The sequence below is a fragment of the Canis lupus genome, chromosome 2, assembly GCF_003254725.2.
Source record: "Canis lupus dingo isolate Sandy chromosome 2, ASM325472v2, whole genome shotgun sequence".
Taxonomy (NCBI): Eukaryota; Metazoa; Chordata; class Mammalia; order Carnivora; family Canidae; genus Canis; species Canis lupus.
The window spans coordinates 73,009,716-73,031,974 of record NC_064244.1 but is presented as its reverse complement, the minus strand read 5'-3'; the positions used below and the strand labels follow the sequence as shown (position 1 = coordinate 73,031,974).

The 22,259-nt window shown below is 46.5% G+C and overlaps 1 protein-coding gene across 2 annotated transcripts in view; it reads right to left on the bottom strand.

The window, feature by feature from the left end:
- The window catches only part of LOC112659969 (RH-like protein), a 36,316-nt gene that overhangs the window by 3,958 nt on the left and 10,099 nt on the right, over positions 1–22,259 (bottom strand). The window contains exons 3-9 of one of the 2 annotated variants that reach the window (XM_025447220.3): positions 19,051–19,201; positions 14,906–15,056; positions 13,995–14,161; positions 12,336–12,473; positions 9,977–10,110; positions 4,938–5,017; positions 1,334–1,407 (exon numbers count right to left, since the gene is read on the bottom strand). In XM_025447220.3, the coding sequence (XP_025303005.1) occupies positions 1,334–1,407; positions 4,938–5,017; positions 9,977–10,110; positions 12,336–12,473; positions 13,995–14,161; positions 14,906–15,056; positions 19,051–19,201 (895 nt within the window). Of the gene's footprint in view, positions 1–1,332; positions 1,408–4,937; positions 5,018–9,976; positions 10,111–12,335; positions 12,474–13,994; positions 14,162–14,905; positions 15,057–19,050; positions 19,202–22,259 lie in introns of those variants that run through there. The other variant, XR_007408297.1, reaches the window with a different exon arrangement.

The window sequence follows — 22,259 nt, the reverse complement described above, 5'->3', positions numbered from 1 at the left end:
GTTGGCAATGGATATGGTCATTATCTTGACTGTGGTGATGGTTTCGTGGGCATATAATTATGTTTAAATGTATCCAATTGTATATTTGAAATAATGTGTGTCATAGCCAGCTATGCCTCTGTAAAGCTCTTTGACGTGGAAAAGGAAGAAGTAGAGGAAAGAGAAGAAATGAGGAAAAGGAGAAGAGGCAGGCTCTCTCTGTTTTGCCTCTGCAAACACTAATGCCAAGGCCCAGGATGAGGCTGCTTCTCTACCCCTTTAGTGATCAGTACCTAGGCGTGCCAGGTGGAGACAGGATTGGCTTGGGACTCAGGAGGCCTAGCTCCTGTGTCATCTCTGCCACTCACAAAGGTATGGTGATGCCGGGCATCAGCCTGACCCCTGTCAGCCTCCACTTGCCATTTATAATCTGGCAGTATTTGTCTAGCCAACCTCAGCATCAAATGGGACCTACCCAAGGTGACGCACATCAGAGTCCTTGGTGAACTATGAGTGATGGCCAAAGGGAAGAGGGCAGTGGGGTGACAGGAACAAGGCCTGACCCTCTTTCTAGCCTAGTCATGACAGCAAACACTACATGGAGCAGAGATCCTCAGCAGCAGCTGCGTTGTTTGAGCTCCTTGTCCTTTGGCTAAGTGATCCCAGACTCCTAGAGTACTAGTGTTATGTCCACGAGCCATCATTTGTCAAGAGCTGTGTTCTAGATCCAGCTCTGCCGCAAGAACTCAGACAGTCATGGCTCTGCCCGGTGCGTCTATCAGATGAGACTGGTCCTGCTGGCCCCGTGCAGTCCTTCTGGCTCTTGCACTACAGGATCCTGTCACTTTTTTTTTTTAACTTTTTTTTTCAAGATTTTATTTATTTATTCATGATAAACAGAGAGAGAGAGAGAGAGAGAGAGAGAGGCAGAGACACAGGCAGAGAGAGAAGCAGGCTCCATGCAGGGAGCCCGACGTGGGACTCGATCCCGGGTCTCCAGGATCGCGCCCTGGGCCAAAGGCAGGCACTAAACCGCTGCGCCACCCAGGGATCCCCATGATCCTGTCACTTTTACATCAAACTGTTTGCCCATTTTGATGACTCCGGATGGGAGACGTGTGGCCAGTGGCCATTATCACATTTCTGACCCTCAATGACTTTGAGGCCTCAGGAAAATGTAACCTTTACCACTTCTTCCCCAGCCCTCACTAACACACACATGCACACACACACACACGCACACACACACATTTTATTTTGTTCTCATAAACCCCAAGTCAACAAATACGGATATAACAGATATCTTCTTAAGTTCATTCACTCAACATCTATGACATTAGATTAAAAATCTTACCTCCCAGGAGGCTTGGTCATCAAAATATTTAGTCACATGAGCCGCCTTCCATATTTTGAGGCTTAAGACCAAACCTGTTAAATTTCATAATTACATGTTAAACATTTAAAACACAGCATTTGTTATCTCCAAGTTAATCAATATATCCTATGCCAATTCTGGTTATCTCAACCAAATTCCTTTTTCCTTCTATAGCCTGGAGACAGACACATTGAAGCCCTGGCCTTCCCTGGACCAGCTTTATTAATTCTATAGACATCTTTTAAAAGAAATTGGTGAGAGCAATTAGCTCCAAAGGATTTAGATTGTATTGAGAGGTATACGATAGCCACAGATCCGACACGCTTCCCAAGGTGGAACAGAAGAGCCCTGTCAGATGGTGCTTCTACTTGAAAGCTGATCCATTTAGAACACAGAGAGCTACCACAGAAAGCAACTCCAGGGCAGCCCAGGTGGCTCAGTGGTTTAGCGCCTGCCTTCGACCCAGGGCCTGATCCTGGAGACCAGGGTTCGAGTCCCACATTGGGCTCCCTGCATGGAGCCTGCTTCTCCCTCTGCCTCTCTCTCTCTCTGTGTGTGTTTGTGTGTGTGTGTGTGTGTGTGTGTGTGTCTCATGAATAAATAAATAAAATCTTTAATAAAAAAAAAAAAAAGAAAGAAAGCAACTCCAGTTGGGTGCTCCTGTAGGCCCAGCGTCACTGGCTCCAATAAACTCTGACCTCAGCTCATGACTATTCACTTGAATAGTTAGGAAAATCATTTATAACAACTTGCTTTTGTGCCTATTCTTCTTTTCACCCACCCAGCCTCTGCCCAGAGAGCTTGGCCCTGTGCATTCCTTCTGCTGCTCAAAGTCAGCTGAATTTCCCAGGATACGTGAAGAGATTGCTCACCTTTCGTATGAATCAGGGAAATGCCATTGATGGATTTTTATAGGTGTGTTTTTCATGGTGATCGGTCCGCTTGTATTAAATAGTATGATTAACAAGAGTAGGCGTGTACTTATTCACATTTTCCTTTTGTAATGCACACCTTCAACCGACACTGACATGTACAGTGCAACCAGCACACCTCATTTAGCTAGAATTATTCAGAAATGATCTCTAACACCTACACGAACTTTCCAGATAGCTGAGGCTTACTCACCACTGATGAAAATCCATCTAAAATAGACTATATTTTCTTGTCTTACGACAACACTAAACACAGACTTTTTTTTTTTTAATCGGAGCCATTGCTAGGAACATCCATTTATGAAATGCGCTATATATAATGCAGAGAAAGTATGTAGCTGTTGAGGGCCGTTGGCTTCTATTAGCAGCCCAATCTTCCACGTTCTAGTGTTTGGCTTTCAGAATTTCTTTTTCTTCCGTTAGTCTGTCTGCTTTCACCTCCTACTTCTACCAGTGTGCCTTATCTCTAGAAACTTATGTCCCTTCTAACTTGCCATTTCTAATCTGCTCAAACTGGGAAACCCAATAACCATGCTTATAGGATTACTTCCTTTTTTTGTTTTGTTTTGTTCATAGGAATGTTTCTTATGTAAAAGTGTAGACAGGCCCAAAATCGGGGGGGCCTCCTGGAAAATAAAATGCTCAGCTTTAGGGAGTCAGTTTGGTGCTACCTTGGCTGCTTAGTGACCTCTTTCCCCCTTCCTTTGTTCATGTTCTTTTTATTCATCAGTGTTCTTCTGTTCAAAGCCACATATAAAGCGCAACTCTCATTGGTCTTAACTCTTAAAAGAACAATAGTCTATTCTCTTTCTTAACTCTAGGCAAGCACCAAAAAACAAAAACAAAAAACCCAAAAAACAAACAAAAAACCCCTCCCAGGTAGACAGTGCAAATCAGTGTCCTGTCACTCTGTGAATACTGGTGACAATGGTGACTGATGTCATAGGCCGGGGGAAGGTTGCCAGATAAAATACAGGATGCTCAGTTACTTTTGAATTTAAAAAACGGGTGCCTTGTATTTTTCACTTGCTAAATCCAGTAACCCTACTCAGGATCAGACTAGCCATCACCAAGAGAATGTAAACTTGTGGAGGGAGGCATCTGTCTCATCTGTATTTAACTAATCACCTCAAGGCCAGTCAGTATATTAGAGCAATTCTAGTCCATCTTGCTCTCTAAAATCACCCAGGCAATTACAAAAAGTACCTTCAGACATGTTTTGGAGTGGAAAAGAAGTCAAATGATTACCTACCATGGTCTTTCATTTTACAGAGAAGCCACACAAGGCCTAGAGAGAGTAAGTTGATGTGCCCAGGGCCATACACTCCTTTATGTCTGCTTATGCTGTTTTGTCTCTTATTTGGCATTCATTCCCTGCTTAGGGACACAATATATGAATGTCTCACCAATAACTGTTTGCTCATAGAATAAAAGTGAGCAGTTCTGGACAGAAATCATATTTTCACCTAGCATATATATAAGACTGGCAAATTAGTAACTCCCTAAGGATCTTTGCTTTTGCAGGAGCAAAAGCATACTTCAATCCTCTATTTAAAGATTTTCACTGGTGTCCCATGTCTCAGAATGATCTGGCTCCTTATTAGCACTCTGTTCTCAACCCCTGCCACTCTCCCTTTCACTCTACCCATATCAGCCACACTGAGCATGCTTTGCTTGTGCCTCAGGGCCTTTGCACTTGCTATCTCTTTTCATGGAATGCTTTTCTGCCAAATAAATATATGGTGTGTCTCCTTCTCTCTCTCCATTCAGGTTTCTGCTTAAAGGTCAACTTATTAAATAAGTCTTCCCTTCCCCCCTTCAAAAAGAGCACCCCACCCTCACATTGATTCTGTGTTCCTCTACCCTGAGTTGTTTCTCTTCATAGCACTTACCATCACTGACATAGTAACTACTCTACTTATCTGTTTATATATTGTCCCCTCCCCCTCCACAAGGACATCAGCTCCATGAGATCACGGAACCTGTTATGTTCACTCTTGTTTCCCTACTGCTGAGGAGTAGTGCCTGGCTCATAGTAGATATTGAATAAATACTTGCTGAACAAAATAATAGTCTGAGTATTCTCAGGGAATGAAGGTAAACTTTTTGGCATAAAGGTTTCCTTGGCTTTCTGTACAAAATTGGGTGAAATCAGCAGCCCTGAGCTCAAGAGGCTGTCAAGTTGCCACTCACTCCTACTTATAACCTCCAGAAAGTCTCTTAATTTCCCTGGTTACAACATGTGACCTCTAAGACTTTCCTCTTTTTTTCTTTTTTCTTTTTTTAGATTTTATTTATTTGTCAGAGAGAGGGCACAAGCAGGGGGAGTGGCAGGCAGAGGGAGAAACAGGCTCCCTGCCTAATACAAGACTTGATGCCAGGACCCTGGGATCATGACCTGAGCCAAAGGCAGATGCTTAACTGACTGAGCCACCCAGGTGTCCTTCTGAGGGCATTTCTAATTCTGAAATGATGTGATTCTGTTTCTCTGGTTATTCAAGGTCTGAGCCCCTTTGCATCATTTGGCTAGAGCTGTGGGGACTCACAGGGAAGGAGATGGGCACATACTCATGTGGCCATGGGGCAGATGCTCTCTGGCCTCAGGTCCTGTGCCCTGGGCCATGGGCAAAAGAAGGTGGTCTCACACTTACCTGTCAAAGTACCAGCTATCAGACCTGAAGCCATGGCCAAGCTGAGTACCCCAGTGTCAATGAGCAACTGAAAGAAGACCCTAGAAATGACAAAGTGGGATATAGTCATATTCAGGCATCAGATTGTAGAGGTCATTGGGGTCAAACAGGACTGTTTGCATCAGCAGTGATGCTGTCAGGAAGGGCCATCAGAAGAACAAATGTCCTCTCCTGAGATAACACAGTCCCCTGTCATGTTCCTGCAAAACCGTACAGACATGGAGGAGAGAGTGGGGGTTACTCCAGGGTCCCCTTTGGCTGACTTCATTTCTCAGAACCTATGGGTGATGAACTTGACCAGGCGGCAGAAAACCCAGGTTCAAGTCCAAGGACTGTCACTAGCTGCATGATCCTGGTCAAGTCACTTAAGTTCTCCGAGCCCTAAGTTCCTTCATTAGGCAATTGGAGATGCAAATTCTATTTCCATTAGGGCAAGGTTGCGTAGAGCATGGTTGTGAAGCTCATCTCTCCTTCCCCCTCCTGCTGGGCATACTTCCCTGTCCTCTCTCTTCAGGGCACCCCCAGGACTTCACTTTAAACTATGGAGTGGCCTGGGAGGAGCACATCTCTGTCACTTTGCAGTAAGCAAGGATTTCTTAAATAGGACACACAGACATGAAAGGAACAATGACAAACTGAACTGTATTAAAATTAAGAACTGCCATTCATCAAAAGATACCATTAAGAAGGTGAAATATAAGCCACAAAATGGGAGAAGGTAATCACAATACATTTATGTGACTCTATAAAAGTTCTATATCCGGAATTCCAACAAATCGATAAAAAGACAGAACCATGCAACAGAAAAATGGGCAAAAAAAAGAAGAAAGAAAGAAAGAAAGAAAGAAAGAAAGAAAGGAGGAAAGAGAAAGAAAGAAAGAAAGAAAGAAAGAAAGAAAGAAAGAAAGAAAGAAAGAAGAAAGAAAGAAAAGAAAGAAAAAGGACATTTCACAAGAGAAGATATTCAGATGTCCAAAAAGCATATCGCTTTTAAGTGCTCCGCTTAAATTGGTCATCGGGAAAATTAAAAGTAAAATGATATTTGATCCCTAAGTGGATAAACAAAAAGAAGGAAAATATGGGGTGTTGGAAAATATATAGGGTAAAGGGAAGTCTTAGGTGCCATGGATGATTGGACTGACACAAACTACAGTGGAAGATTGTAATATCCTCTAAAATGGACCATATGAATGCTGTGATCCAACAATTGGGCTTCTAGGCATTTACTGAACAGAAGAGCATTTGTATGTTTTTTTTCCACTTAAGATTTTATTTGTTTGTTTGTTTGTTTATTTATTTGAGAGAGAGACAGAGAGCCTGAGCCTGAGAGGAGGAGAAGCAGGCTGCCCGGTGAGAACAGAGCCCAATGCAGGGCTCCATCCAAGGACCGTATCATGGCCTGAGCCAAAGGCAGACACTTAACTGAACGTGCCATCCAGGCACTCTGCATTTGTATGTTCTAAAAAAAAAAAAGTGCTAGAATATTCATAGCAATACTAGAATGTTCATAATCGTTCCAAACTGGAAAGAACCCAAATGCTCATCAGTAATGGATAGATAAATTGTTCTGTATTCACACACTGAAACACTTATTTTAAATGTGTTTCTTAGATCCTGTATTTGTCTACATGGCACTCATTTACCACAGGGCCCAACTAACGGCCAAAACTGTTTACTGCTCTCCCTCTCTAGCAAGTCAGCTTTCATGGAAGTGTAAAATACATATTATAAACCCCTTTAACCACAAATTCTAACATACACTTTCACTTCCTGCCCAACTGGGGACTCCTGCCTCCCACCCCCACTACCCCACCCCTATCAACCTGAAGGCATGCATAGTCTTAGTTCCCCCTCTCTGCTGGTCCCTGGGTATGATAAGGTCTTGTGGGGTATGATAAGGTCTTGTGGGGCCCTACGTGGTGTGCTGTGCCTCTCATCTCCAGGAGAACTATAACATTAAACTTTCCCTTCAATGACATGGACCTCTCCATGTCATCACTCAGTCACCTTTATGAAGTAAACCCAAGCACAATTCAACACTCTCGCCCAGTGAAAATGAACAGTCTAGGGGCACCTGGGTGGCTCATTTGGCTAAACATCTGTCTTTAGCTCAGATCATGATCTCAAGGTCCTGGGATCAAGGACCTAGTGAGGAGTCTGCTTCTCCCTCTCTCTCTACCCTCTCCCCCGCTTGTGTTCTCTTGTGTTCTCTCTCTTGCTTGCTCTCTCTCACGTAAATAAAATCTTTAAAAAAAAAAAAAAGATGAACAATCTACAGAGATACTCAATGTGGGAGAGTCTCACAACTACAATGTAGAATAAAAGCCCAGCACACGAGAGCATAGACTCCCTGTGTGATTCCATGTACACGAAGGACAAAAGTAGGCAAAACTGATGGATAGTGTTAGAAGTCAGGTGCTGGTTGGGACATGAAGGAGTTCTGGGTGCTGGTTACAAGGGGATGTCAGAAAAATTCATCAACTGGTACCCTTATGATATCTGCACTTCTCTGGATATAGATTATACTACAAAAACTTTTTTTTTTTTAGTAATATTAAATGGTAGCATAGAAGCTAGGGTTGCCTGGGTGGCTCAATGGTTGAGTGTTTGCCTTTGGCTCAGGTTGTGATCCCGGGGTCCTGGGATCGAGTCCAGCATCAGGCTCCCTACAGGGGAGTGCTAAGCAGCCCTCTGAGCCAGCTGTTAGTGTCCTGTTTCACAAATGAGGAGATCCAGGTTAGGAAAGTGAACCAGTGTCTCTAACATCACTTGGCTTAGCATGGGTGGCTCTTGGGTTTCAAATACTGTCTACCCACGAAGGCCAGACAGATCTTTCCCAGATTTCAGCATTTGTGGGTTACCTTCATAAATTTGGCCATATTGGCAATCAAAGGATACTCATTTTTAAAACATTTTTCTTTAAATGGACTTTTTTTTACACTTAAATAAATGTATTTATTTATTTATTTTTAAAGATTTTATTGAGGGGCACCTGGGTGGCTCAGTGGTTGAGCATCTGCTTTTGGCTCAGGGCGTGATCCTGGGGTCCTGGGATCCCCTACAGGGAACCTGCTTCTCCCTCTGCCTCTCTGGGTCTCTCATGAATAAATCAATAAAATCTTTTTAAGAAAAGATTTTGTTTATTCATTTGAGAGAGGGAGTGAATGAGAGAGAGAGAGCATGAGCGGAAGGAGAAACAGAGGGAGAGGGAGAAGCAGATTCTCCACTGAGCAGGGAGCCTGATGTGGGACTTGATCTTATGGGGCTGGATCCCAGAACTCTTGGGATCATGACCTAAGCTGAAGGCAGACCCTTAACTGATCCACCCAGGCACACCTAAAATAAATGTATTTAAAAGGAAACTTTGAGTCACCAGTGTAAATGAGAGAGAAATGGGAGGTAATAGTAAAAAGATACGGTGAAAACAGAGTGTTGCTAAAATCTCCCCCAGAGGCAGCCTGAGCATGAGTCTCAGATCTCAGCCCCAGGCTGCCTCTGCCGGCCTCTACGTCTGACCTTAGGGGTCAGAAACTCAGAGACACTCAGCACCAGCACCCACGTGCAGACTTTCTCCCTGATGCAATCAAAGGACAGAATAATTGAAAACCAGCATCGGCCCTGCATGACTCAATGTTATTTAAGTGTGTCTTTACACCACTCAAATCCCACAATTTGTGAAACACTGCCTCATCTCAGCTGGGGAGCACCGCGTGCAAACCTTCACGTTTGCTCACCTGAAGAGGAAATCAGCAAACACTGAGGAACGAATGGAAAGCCAACTGTGTTGTCCAGGGACACCAAGCTATTAAGTAGTTTCTCCGCATGTCACATTGAGTGCTCTGACTCCCAGCTCAGTCCTTTGTCCCTCCTTCCGTACACAGAGATGTTTCTCATATAGAAGCAGCAGTGGCAATAACCACCGTGCAGACAAGAGGCCATGTGCCGGGTGTTTCCTCCACACTGTGTCTTCACAGCAGCCCTGGGACATCGGTTATTATCCCAGCGTGCAGATCAAAACTGAGGTTTGAAGAGAGTTTGAGTATACCGTGCCTAAGGTCACCCAGCTGGTCCGTGTGACCCTGGTCGTCTGTCCCTGAAGCCTGTGCCCTTTACTTCCAGCCAACCACAGGCCTCCCTGCGGGAAGTCATTGCTGTGGCTCTGCCCTTCCCTTTGGCGGGTTCCTGCCCAGGTGAGAGGACAGCTACTTGGTCCTCAACTGTCCCATCCTGGAGAGAGCAGACTCAGGTGTTCTAGAGCCTGATCCCAGGTACACGTTCCCTGGCCCCTGGTCTCACCCCATCTCCTCTTGGGCCTCAGAGATGGACTGTTCTCAGCATTTTCCTACATTAAAGTATTAAATCCTTTTTAACCACAAAGTACCTGCCCTCAAGCAGCCTCCAACCACCCAATGAGGGGAGGCGCCGTGGTTACCTGCCTTGACAGTAGGTAGTGAGGTTAGGTAGCAGGCCCAGCTAGTGAGAGGTCAGGATGAGTCTGATTCCATGACACTCTCTTCACTGAGACCTAAACCACCAGCGGTTAAACAAGGGATCCGTCTGGCTTGGGCCTGATTCACTTGCTCTGATTTGGGGGCCAGGGCTCAGAGCTGTCTGCCTTTGCCCTGTACCTGGGCTGTCCCTTTTGGAAAGGAGACAGGGCCTGGAGAGATAGGGGCTAGGGAGAATTAATTTTTTTTAAAGACCTTATCCATTTTATTCATTAGAGACAGAGAGAGAGAGAGAGAGAGAGGCAGAGACACAGGCAGAGGGAGAAGCAGGCTCCATGCAGGGAGCCCAATGCGGGACCCGATCCCGGGACTCCAGGATCACACCCTGAGCCAAAGGCAGAGGCTCAACCGCTGAGCCACCCAGGGATCCCAGTAGAATTTACCATTTGCCAACAAATATTTGCCGAGTGCCTGGGTCTGAATGCTGAGGGCTCTGGGCACATTTCTTCCTAAGTTGGATGGGGTATGAGGGGGATAAGCCAAGTGACCTACATGCTATTCTTGGTCCAGGTGACCTCATAGAACATCAGCAGAATGTAGACGATCCCTCCGAGCAGACCTGGCAAGCCAAAGGTGTAGTGCACGCCGCAGGTGTCGTGGATTCCCAGCATGTGGTTAAAATAAGCCTGGAACAAACGTCACACAAACAGATGTGCATGGAAGACTGATACTCCCTGTCCAGGCTTTCCACTGATCCTGGCATCCAGGGCCACCAGAAGGGGGTAGGCCTTGGGGCTCACCTCCACAAGGGCTCCTCAGACCTGACTGTACTTGCATCACACGGGGGAGCTTGTGAAACTGCAGAGTCCGATTTAGTGGGCCTGGGGCCTGAGATTCTGCATTTCTAACAAAGTTCTAGGTGATGCCGACGCTACTGGCCCACTGACCACCCTTCAAGAAGCAAGGGTCTAGCCCAGGCCCTACTCACATGGGGCTGATAATTCTGTGTTGTGAAAAGGCTGTCCCGGGCATTGTAGAATGTGTAGCGGCACCCCTGGGCTCCACCGTCCAGACCCTAGCACCCCCGCAACAGTGTGTTAACCCAAAACTGTCTGCAGATATTGTCAAACGTGCCTGGAGGGTGATTGAGACGTGCTGGTCTAGCCCAAACTTAACTGCCATCCAAAGACAACATGACTAATAGGAAGAAAAGACTCGCCTTCAGTACTCCTTCCCCACCACCACTTAGCCTCCCAGAAAACCGTGAGCCAACAAATGTGGAGACAAATGCATATTGGACAGGTTAGTCCCCCCCACCCTGGGATCCCCCACTGGCTTCAAAATAAAAACCCAGATTCCTCTACCTGCTCAGGAGATACACCTGTGTATCTCCCGTCTCTCATCTCTCAAGACTGTGATCCCACCACACTCCCAGGTGAACCCAGCCCTTAGCATCTGTTTCCTGGCTGGGCTGTTTGCTCTTCTCACCAATCAACCTTTGAACACACTGTTCCTTCTGTCTGGAATACATTTCCCTTTACTTTGCCTGGCTAATATGAGTCATCTGTCAACACTCGGCTGAGACATCCTCTGCTCCAGGAAGCATTTCCTGATCCAACTCAGGCTCGCTTAGACGTGCTGTGTTGTTAATTTGTCCATTGCCCTCACGACACTATAGCTCGGGAAGCTGGACACATATTAAAACATACTGCTGAATGATTGAAGGGACGGATGAATGAATGAATGAATGAATGAATGAATGAATGAATGAATCATCTCTGAATCGTTCCCCCAGTGATGGAGTCAAGTAAACAGGCACAGAGAAAGCAATGGATGCCTAGCCTGTTGAGAATCTACGCAGGTTTCCCTGTGCACTGCCGCCTTTCATCATAGGGCCTCAAAGCAGAGGAGATGAGACGTTTATTCCAGTTCCAAAGATGAAAAGCAGACTGCCCCGTCGCTGGTCAGATGAAACTGTTGGTACATTTTCCCCCTGTTTTGGATAAAAACCGCCTCCCTGCATATCCATCGTTCATCCAGATTCAGCTCCTTGAGCCATCCAAGGGTCTACTCCTATATCCTCTACTAAGGCTTCAAACCCACAGAGAGTTGCTGCCCTATAATTATTTCCCTTAGAAGTGTATTATGACAAATTGGCTATAATGGGGCATTCTGGTATTATCAGTACCTGCTGGTTGTTGACGGGGGAAAAATCCACCCACTTAAAAGAAGAACTGCACAATCAGAAGTGGACATGGCCTGGCTGAGCCCAGCACCCCCTTCTGGGCTGCTGCCCCTCCTACCCCCATTCGCATGGCTCGTGGGTCGAAGCCATGTATGTATGTTATGCTCCAGGACCCCACACCCCCAGCCAAAGATAAGCACGCCAAACCAGTGAGGCCCTCCTCCAGAACACTTGGGAATGGGGCCAAGAAATTCCACCCAGCTGCTTTCCCGAAACGAAAGACTACATTCCACCACAAGGAGCAGGAGAAGGAGAAGGAGAAGGGGAAGGAAGTCTACAGAGTGAAAAGAAAGCAGATATTCAGAAAAAAACAAAAAAAGAAGAGTGGGGATTTCCTGGGCTCCCCACAACACTCCTGTCCCTGGTGTCAGCTATTCATGGGTTCCCAACAGGATCCTTGTCCTTGGTTTCTGTGACATGCCAATAGCCTTACAATACCCACCCCCCATGCCTGTGCAAACTTGAATGGATTCTATTACTTGCTCCCCAGATCCTACCAAATACACAATACACACCTGGGTGGGTCCCTCACTCAAGCTTTGAAGCCTCCCTAAGAAGGTGTCAGTGCCTGCCCGATGTAGCCCATGGCACTACACGATGGCCCACCGTGCTCCAGGGCCCTGCTGGTCAAAACCAAAATCAGGTGTTAGCTGCCCAGGTCCTTACCCGTAGGCACAGGGCTCCCCCGATGGAGATCAGTCCAGCCATAAAGCCCAGCACCATGGCAAGCCAAGGAGTACCGATCACATGACACGAAGCACCCACGGCCACACCTCCAGCCAGCACCGCGTTGTGGATATGAGTCTGCAAAGAAATAGCTTGAGGGCAAATGAAGTGAGGAACAGAGAGGACAGCACTTGCCCAGAGTTACTTGGTAAGCTGGTAGCAAGCAACACTGTATGGCTTCCCTGCTTCGCTGACCGTGAAACCATCCCCTCCTCTCCTCCATCCCCACTGAGACATGACCTTTCTCAATGGTCTTCTCTTACTCCACTTCTCAGACTCCAGGAACAGTCCCCCTGACTGGGAGGTATTGAGCTTGAGAGTATATCCTAGCCACCCTCACACCTGTCAGTGACGCGTCCTTGGGCACTGAGCCATTCATGCTTCAACTTTTCCACCAGAAGAACGGGGTTTAGGTTGTACCTACTTAATATGGTTATTGTAAGATTAAACAAGTTATTTATGTATGACTCTGAGCCAAGGGCCTAACATGGACCCTGAGGAAATGCTCAAGAAATAGAAGCCAGTATTATTGTTTTTACTATTTTTATCATTATTATTGGCCATTCAGTGCTATGCCAGCCTGTACTGCTGGATCCAGCTTTTCATATGTGAGCTCTTGTTCCCGGGTCCCATCTCCACTCTGTCCTTTGTTCCTCTAGAACCGGGGCCTTGCTTTGCTCCCATGCTACTTCCCTCTGTCCTCTCAAGTCTAACCAGGTCTTGGAGCTCTGAGGCCTGGGACCAGCTTCTGGGCTTCTCTGAGCTTCTGTCCACACCCGCCTCCCTCAATGTCCCCACCTTGTCTGATCCTAGATTCCACGTCACCATGGAGCCCCCCTCCCCGAAAGACACCCACTCCTCTTGATGATTAACTTGTCATGGATGGCCACATGCTGTGGCCATCTAGGACTGCCATCCCTCTAGACTTTTTCCCACCCCCTGTGGCTGGCCTGCCCCATACCCAATCATCATGGGAACTGGTTTTGTCTTTAGCACTACCGTTTCCCCGTCTCTCTTCCCCCAGAACTCACACACACAGTCTCCTGGCTACACCGGTAACATGGTTCCTGTTGGCCCAGCACTAATTCCCCACAGAGCACTTACTGTGCCTTGTCTCTTAATTTCCACTTTATATATGAGCCAGGTGTGGCTCCAAAGGTTGAAGTGGCTTGACCAGGGTCATGTGGCTAGGGTGATGACGTACTCCTTTACCTCCGATTCTATTCATTCCATTTTTGAAATTTCTTAGGGGAAGGGGAGAGGCTGACTAATTCTATTCTAGATCTTCTCTGCTGACTCTTGCTCATGGTGGCTGGCTTTAGTAACTCACAGGAACAGGGTTCACACTTGGGTCCTTTTAGTGTCAACACTGATAGACTTAATCACTCCCCTCAGAGAGCTTTTGATCATTTCAGTCTCCAAATTCCAGTTCCCATATTGATAAGCCAGTCCCTGCCCGATGATCCATGACGCTGCAGACAAGGCTCTGTCACCTGGCATACTCTATCCCACCCTGGGGGCTGGTTCTGGAACAGGGGCGTGAATATGTGCTCATCTTAGAAGACCTGAGTGCTGCCCAAGGGGTGGCCCCCTCCTCACCATGTTGATCTTCCCTCGGGGGTGACTCAAGGCTGACACTGAGATGGCTGTCACCGCGCTGACTGCAAGAGCATAGTAGGTGTTGAACACAGCAGTCTTCCTTTCCTTTGGTATGTCCAGCAGAGCAGAGTTGAAACTTGGCCAGAATATCCACAAGAAGAGGGTTCCTGGGGGTCAGAGAGGGTCATTGGCCAGAACCAGCACTCCTGCTGCAAAGCCTGAGCCTGTGGGCGCTTCGTGGAGTGGGCAAGTCACAGCTTTGTCCCTTTATAGCTATGTGACTTTGAGCCAGTCGTGTGTCCCCTGAAGTCTCAGGTTGACAGGGCCCAGCTAACATACTTTATAGGCAAAAAAACAAAGGCCCAGAGAGTTTAAATTACCAACCTCCAGGCCTCCTGAGCCCAGCTTGTGATGGCCAAATGCTTTCTGAAAATGTAATGTGCGACTCTGATTTGGGCTCATGGCTGGCTGTGGGTCACCTACTGCTCAGCTCACTGCCCGATTTCCTCTCAGCCTCTCCTGCAGCCCGGCTTCAGCGTTTGCACTGCAGCTTTGCAAAATACACCAGTGTTACTGTTCTCTTCCCTGCCCTGTCCCTCTCTCCACTGCTGGCCTCTGCTTTCTCCACTCGTCCAGTTCCCACTCTTCACTTGAAGACAAAAAGATTGGGCAAATTGAGTAAGGGTAACAAGTCTCCCCTCTCCTTTGGATATTAATGAAGAACGTTGCCCTAGAAGGGATTGTGAATCCATCCAACACTACTTGGGGTAATGAATCATCATGGAGGGGCTCTGAGCACCTGGGACAGGCTGGAAAAGGAGAGAGACTTTTCAGCAGAGCCATTTGGGAACCTCTCACTTACTCCAGGGGAAGAAACCTCCACACACCCCCACACCCCATCTTGTCCTCACCCAGCATGGTAAACAAACTGGAGTTCTTTGTAGTCTGATGCTTCTCTACCAGCACTGCAACAGGCGGAGACCTTGAGAGGCACCAGGTCACCATCAGCCCAAAATAGGTTGCAAACACGTGGATGTACATCATGCTGGTGTGGTTGTCCGTCTGCAACAAAGGGCAATGAGTCCCTACAGCCTCTGCCCACGGGCTAACCCCATGCTCCTAGGAGACAGTTCTGAACTTCACCTAAGAGGTGTGACTTGGAGTCATGAGACTGGTGTTTGGAGCTTACCCAGCCCAGAAGTTCCCCTTTCAGAGGAGACCGAGGACCAGCCATGTATTTATTCCAGGGAAGTTGCTGGTTGGCCTTATCAGTAGCTCCTACATGCTTTTTGGCTGAGATCTACTTAGGTGAGGCAAAAAGTCACAAGGACATGCATCCTCACCGCTTCCTACTTTTCAGCAGAATTTATGGAGTGATGAGTGACATAAACTTTGCAGCATGAAGCAGCCAGACTTTTTATAATACTAAAGTCTTTGGTAAATTCTAGACACATGCTAATTTTTGCTTTATGAATATTAAAGTTAGTAATCCTTAATAACTTAGTGGACTACTTACTGGTAAGTCCTGCCAACTCTGCCTTCAAAAAATATCCAGAATTGGCTGAATTTTTACCACCAAGCTTCACTGACCCCACCTTGATTTAAGCCCCACCATCGCCACTACCCCAAATTATTGCAGTAACCTTCTAAATGGTCTCCCCATTTACACTCTTGTCCCTCTATTGACTCCCCTCCACACAGCAGCCAGAATGACCCTATGAACATCTAAGGCAGTTCATGGCCATCTCTGCTCAGAATCTTCCAATGGTTCCTTTCTCATTCAACTCAAAGTCTACATTCTTGCTATGACCTGGAGAACCCTGTGTGACCCACTCCCCCTTAACCTCTCTGACTTCACTTCCTGCTCCACTCCTGGAACATGCTTCTCACTCTTCCTCAAACTCACGGGCATGCTCCCCCATCAGCCCACTTCACTCTGGCTTTCCCATGGCCTGGAACACGAGGCAGAGGGAGTGGTCTACCCTGGGCGCAGGCAGTAAGGGGGTGCATTGTCTGGAGGGAATTTAAAACAATAATAAAAGTGATTCAAAGTCTGTCTGCTTTTTATTATCACCATGTGCCAACAATTCTAAACTGTGGGTGATAAAATACTCCTGGAAGAGGGAGACCACTCCCACCGCCCTGCCTTTGACCTACCACGACGCTTAGACACCTACGTGCCTTGTGCTCTTGCTGCCTTCATGTCTCTACTCAAAATTATTTATTCAGGGGAAGCCTTCCATGGCCCCCTTATCTAACATTTTATCCCCCTCTCAACTCTTCATATTTTTTCTCTATAGTAATCGACACTTACTAGCAGGCTGTATCATTTGCCTACATGATTGCTTATTGGTCATCTTTCCCTCTGAAATGGAAGGTCCACGACCACTGCATATTAACCACTGCCTAAAAGATGCCTGTTTCATAATAGGCAAGGAATAAATATTTGTGAATGGAATGAGAGAATGGGAAGGATACATGCATGGACCTTCCTGTTCACATGACTGCAATGTGTGAATGTATCCTTATTTAAAGTATTTTAAAAAGAAGAAGGAGAAGAAGAAGGAGAAGAGAAGAAGGAAAAGAAGGAGGAGGAGGAGGAGGAGGAGGAGAAGGAGGGGGAGGAGGAGGAAAGAAGAGAAAACATTTGCCACCCTTGCTGCCCAACGAAGCATTCCATCCCTGGGAATCTACCTGCAGTCTGGACTAGTCACATGCTCCCAGTAGGACCCGCCCCCCGCACACTGCCTGCACATGGCAGACACATGGTCCCAGGAGCCAATCAGGTTCTTTCTCACTGGACCAGAGACCTGGGACCAGCTGATGAGAGAGGAGCCTTGTTTCCTACAGGATCTGGGACTTAGAAGCTTGGAAGCAGAAGGGGTAAGACCATGTTCTCCACTGAAGAGAATGCTGATGTACAATGAAGAGGAACAGAACCAAAAGATGGAGAGCATGAACTACCTGGGATCTTAAAGTTCTCATATCCAATTCCAGTCCTGACTCTGGCTGCTACCCCTGCCCTTGGTGATGCTTCTATTAAATTCTCTTCTTTCTGCCTAAAAAAGCTTCAGGGCAGCTTTCTTTCTTGAAACCCAGGAGTTGCAATTAATCCTTATGGTAAACAGAGAGAAAAAGCAGAAAATGAAAGTCTTGGGACACCTGGGTGGCTCAGCAGTTGAGTGTCTGCCTTTAGCCCAGGGCGCGATCCTGGAGTCCCTGGATCAAGTCCCACATCCAGCTCCCTGCAGGAAGCCTGCTTCTCCCTCTGCCTGTGTCTCTGCCTCTCTCTGTCTTTCCTGAATAAATAAATAAAATCTTTAAAAAAAAAAAGAAAATGAAAGTATGCCTAGGTGACTTGGTGAGCCCTTAGCGATATATATATATATAAATAAACGATTTAATGAATGGATGGATGGATGGTTGGATGGAAGAGAAGAGAAAGTTCTTATTCTTACAGCAGAATACTAACTAATGGTTGTGGAAGGGAAGATGGAATTAGAAAGCCAATATTGAGGGCACATGATTGGCTCAGTCCATAGAGGATGTGAGAGTTGATCTCGGCTTAGAGGTTTGAGCCCCATGTTAGGCATAGAGACTAATTAAAAATAAAGTCTTTTTTTAAAAAAAGTTTAATTTATTTATTTGAGAGAGAGAGACACATACAGAGAGCACGAGCAGGGGGAGGGGGCAGACGAGGAGGGAGAAGCAGACTCCCTGCTGAGCAGGGAGTGCAATGCAGGGCTCAATCCCAGTGCCCTGAGATCATGATTGAACCAAAGTCAGATGCTTAACTGACTGAGCCACCCAGGCGCCCCTAAAATAAAATCTCCAAGGGGAAAAAAAAAGAAAGAAACCAATATTGGCAATCATCATAATACTAACTGATTCAGGCCAAAAAAAAAAAAAATCCATAGACACTAAAACCAATGGATGAAAGCTTTATAGAAACAAGATTTTACAGAATATTATCTCCCCCATAAGATGCTTATTAATTATAAAGGGGAAAATAGCAACTTTAAAGTAGACAAGCCTGGAAGACAACAACTTAACAGGTGACCAAAGTTAACATCCTCAGTAATGGGACAAATTGACCCAGAGCATGTGGCTCTTGATATGATGCACTGAGAAGGATACAACATCACTTCTTCTGTGTAATTCCTGCCAGAAGTGCATACCCTTCAACTAATCATGAGGAAACAGTAGACAAACCCACATTCTATGAAATAACTCGCTTGTAACCTCAAAACATGTCTAGGTCATAAAATATAAAGAAAAACTAAGGAACTGTTCCAGATTGAAAAAGTTTAAGGAGACATGAGAACGGAATGCAAAACATGATCCTGGACCAAAAAGAAATACATATATTTAATAACATATAATAATTTACCAATATATATTTATTATGTTAATATTACTTTCCAAAGTTTGTTAACTGAACAAATGGTTATGTAAAAGAATGCCCTTGTTTATAGGAAGTGCACGCTGAAGTAGGGGTTAAAATAAAGTCATATAGACAGATGAAGAGAACCAAATATTAATAAATAATAACTTCCAAGCAAAGCTTCTAGACCATTGTTCCTTTTCCCACCCCAAATATCTCCATCTTCCTTGAAAGACAGGCCTGCAGACTCTACACTCCTTGCTGATTGTCCATCCACCTGCCTTGTGGTCTCTGAGGATTTCCGCACCTGCCCTACCATCTTTCTCTCCATCACTCCTCCAGGACATCATCTTTGTCTATCCAACTCCCTCCCTCTGTTCCTTGACCCTTTTTCTTCTAATAACTTTCTTAGGTTATTTCCTATGTTTCTGCCACCCACATCGCCTGTCAAACCTTAGACCTTGCCCTCACCAGCGACCGCACCACCTCCAATTAAAGCCATTAGGTTGCTGTGTTTAAACATGTAGCATAGATCACAATTTTGGAACCCCATTTGGGCCCATCTTCATTCTTCTAAATCCCAGAAACCCTACCAAATGGAGGCAGTATCCGCCACCTCCACCTCCACACCTCTCCTCTCCAAAGTCCCCTCCTCACAGCACTGTGACTCACCCCGAGGTACTTCCTGTCAACCATCCTCACGGTGACAAAGGCTGTCACCTCCACCAGTGCCATCACAGTCAACTGCAACAGGTTGGCCTTCCCCAAAACGGCACCCACTGAGATGAGCACAGACATCGCACTCATGGTAGCCAGCTTAATACTGGGGAGAAAGAGAGAGAGAGAGAGAAAGAGACAGGAATAACTGAAAAGGATCTTCTCATTCATTATTCACCCATTCACTCATTCAACAAGCCTGGCATTGTCTGAGAAACCAGGGACACGGTGGAAGATCAAGGAGACAAGATTGCATCCTTGTGGAAACCGATGCTGCCCATCTGGGCTCTCCACGGGCTCCTTCCCCCATCAGGGTGGCTTCAGGGTGAGAAATTGATCTGCACATGCTCATCTGTACTGAGGCCACTCTGAATTTCTCATAGGACTGCCATAGTTACAGAGGCTGACTTTTCACTTAGGGTCCCCTTCTAGGGTCTGATCACGGATCTGCCCTTGGCTTCCCTTCCGCCTACATTTTGCGAAGATGCTCAATAGAGGGCGCTCTTCACCTGCTGGCCTGCCTGCCATTCAGCCGCCCGTCACCAGCAGCTTGGCTGTGCAAAGAGATGGCTTAGAAATAGGACAAGCCTGCTTCCAGTCCCAGTGTTTCCACTTGAGCAGCTATTTAATCTCACTGAAACTGTTTCTTCATCTGTAAAATAAGAATGATGATAATATTTATCTCGTGGTAGTGCTGTGGGGATTAGTAGGAATATTCGTGCATGTGTGTCTAGCACCATGATTGGCACAAAGAACTAACTCAGGAGTAGAAGCCCAAATGATTAGCACTACTACTGAATCCTTCCTTCCCTTGACAAATGAGCTAGCTCGGTGTGGGGATTCAGGAGGAGAAAACAATTTGTTTTCAAGGCACTTATGATCCAGTTGGGGAGGCAGGGCTGACATCGTAAGTCTGTCTGCTAAGACTATCCATGATATTACATGGCTAGAGGGGTGCACCAGAGGGAGGGAGAGAGCAATGAGGGCTGGATTCATCAGGGAGGGCTTCCTGGGGGAGGTGGCAATGAACAGAATAATCCATGGTAGTTAAACCAATCCACCCTCTCTGGGCACCTTGCTCTGAGACCACCTCCCCTCCCTGATGCTATGACCACCACCACCACCACTACAAAATAGTGATAATTTATTAAGCATTATGTATAGGAGGCTCACAACTTCATCACCTCCTTTAAATTTTAATCTTCCAAGTGGCCTTCTATGAATGGTGCTAGGGTACCGTTCAGTACCCCTACATTACAGAAAAGGACACTGAAACTAGAAGAGGTGACTCTTTTGGCCAATAAGTTAGTGAATGACAAATGTGAGGTTCAAACCCAGGTGGCCTGGATCTAAAGCCTGTGCTCTGAAGTCTGGACACAGCCTCCACAGCATTTGCGGCCAATGTAGTATCTTACTTAGGGCTCAAGGGTTTCAGACGGGAGATCTGAAGAGGGCCAAGGGCCTACCCAAGGAGTCTCACAGGGATCAGGAATTATTTAGAACAGAAATTACAGGGATCCCTGGGTGGCTCAGCGGTTTGGTGCCTGCCTTTGGCCCAGGGCGTGATCCTGGAGTCCCAGGATCAAGTCCCACGTCAGGCTCCCGGCATGAAGCCTGCTTCTGCCTCCTTCTGCCTCTCTCTCTATGTCTATCATAAATAAATAAATCTTAAAAAAAAAAAAAAACAGAAATTACTGAATGTTTCACCATGCCTGGCCGTGTTCTGTCTTTTTGGTGAGTATTCACTTAATTGGCAAGGCCCTAATTCAAAAGGATACATGCCCAGTGGTAGGATTTCAGACCCAGGGACCAGTTGGTGCCAGGGAGGTATTGAGACAGTGAAGTGCAGTGTTCAGGGGTGTAGACTCCAGTCCAGCCAGCCTGGGGTGGAATCCTGGCTCAGCCCCTACCTGGCTGTGTGACCTTGAGCAAGTTACTGAACCCTCTGTGCCTCAGTATCCTCATCTGCAAGGTAGAGTCAAGGACTATGAAGCTGTCATAAGGGTAAAGTGAGTTATTATGTTTCAAGCACAGTTAGAGAGTTGGTAATTGCTACTATCCTCCAGGAGAGCCCTCCTGGACCTCTCAAAATATGGCATTAAAAATATCACAACTTTTAGAGTTCCTTTTATTTTCATTTTGGTTCCAATAACCATTTACTAAGTCTTTATTACACAAGGAAAACAGAGCAAAGCTGAGTAGGACAGGCCCCCGAAGGGACTGGTCATCAGTGACTCAAGGCAATTCGATGCCAAGTTAGGCTGCACACTGTGGGTGAGGCCAAGGGAGAAGGGGAGGGCCCATCCCTCTGGGAGGCAGGCCTGGGCACTGCCCCCTGAACCAGCCAGGCCCTTGGAAAGGTCAGGAAGGAGCTCATTGTTCAAATCCGTGAAGCCAGTCCCAGCGGGGGTCACAGCTGGGAGGATCCAGGCTGTCAGAGGTGGGGCAGGGGAGTTCACTCAGCCTGCAATTGGCCTCATCGTGTCTTCCTGGATTGAGTCAAGAACAAGTTGACCCCCGTGGGTGTGGGACCTTAGAAGGAGCAGCCCAGAGGTGCCCGGCACTAAGGATGCAGGAGCCTGAGGTTTGTGTGACCTTGAGCCAAGGCAGCAGGAATGTCTGGTCAGGGCCACCAATGTCAGAACTCCTCCAGAGAGTGCACTTTGCCTCTTCCCAGGTGTTTCTTGGGGGTGGGTGGGGGTGGCGGGATGGGTATTGAATCCCCATGGGGATTAGCTCTGAAACTTGTTAGAAGAGAGGCTCAGTGGTTGAGTGTCTGCCTTCAGCTCAGGGCATGATCCTGGGGTCCTGGGATCGAGTTCCACATCGGGCTCCCTGCATGGAGCCTGCTTCTCCCTCTGCCTATGTCTCTGCCTCTCTCTGTCTCTCATGAATAAATAAATAAATAAATAAATAAATAAATAAATAAATAAATAAATAAATAAAACTTGTTAGAAGAAAAAATGTGAAGGTTTTTTTTCAGGGACAATAGGGAACTGACTGAGCTATGGTTCTTGTCATAACCACCCTGGAGGGTGTGGGAAGGGTTGCAGATAGTAAACAGCTAAAGCCATTTCCACCACTTAGCTGTGTGACCCTCGGCAAATACCTTATACTCTCTGAGCCTCGATGTCCTTGGTGTACACCAGTTAGACCCCTACTGG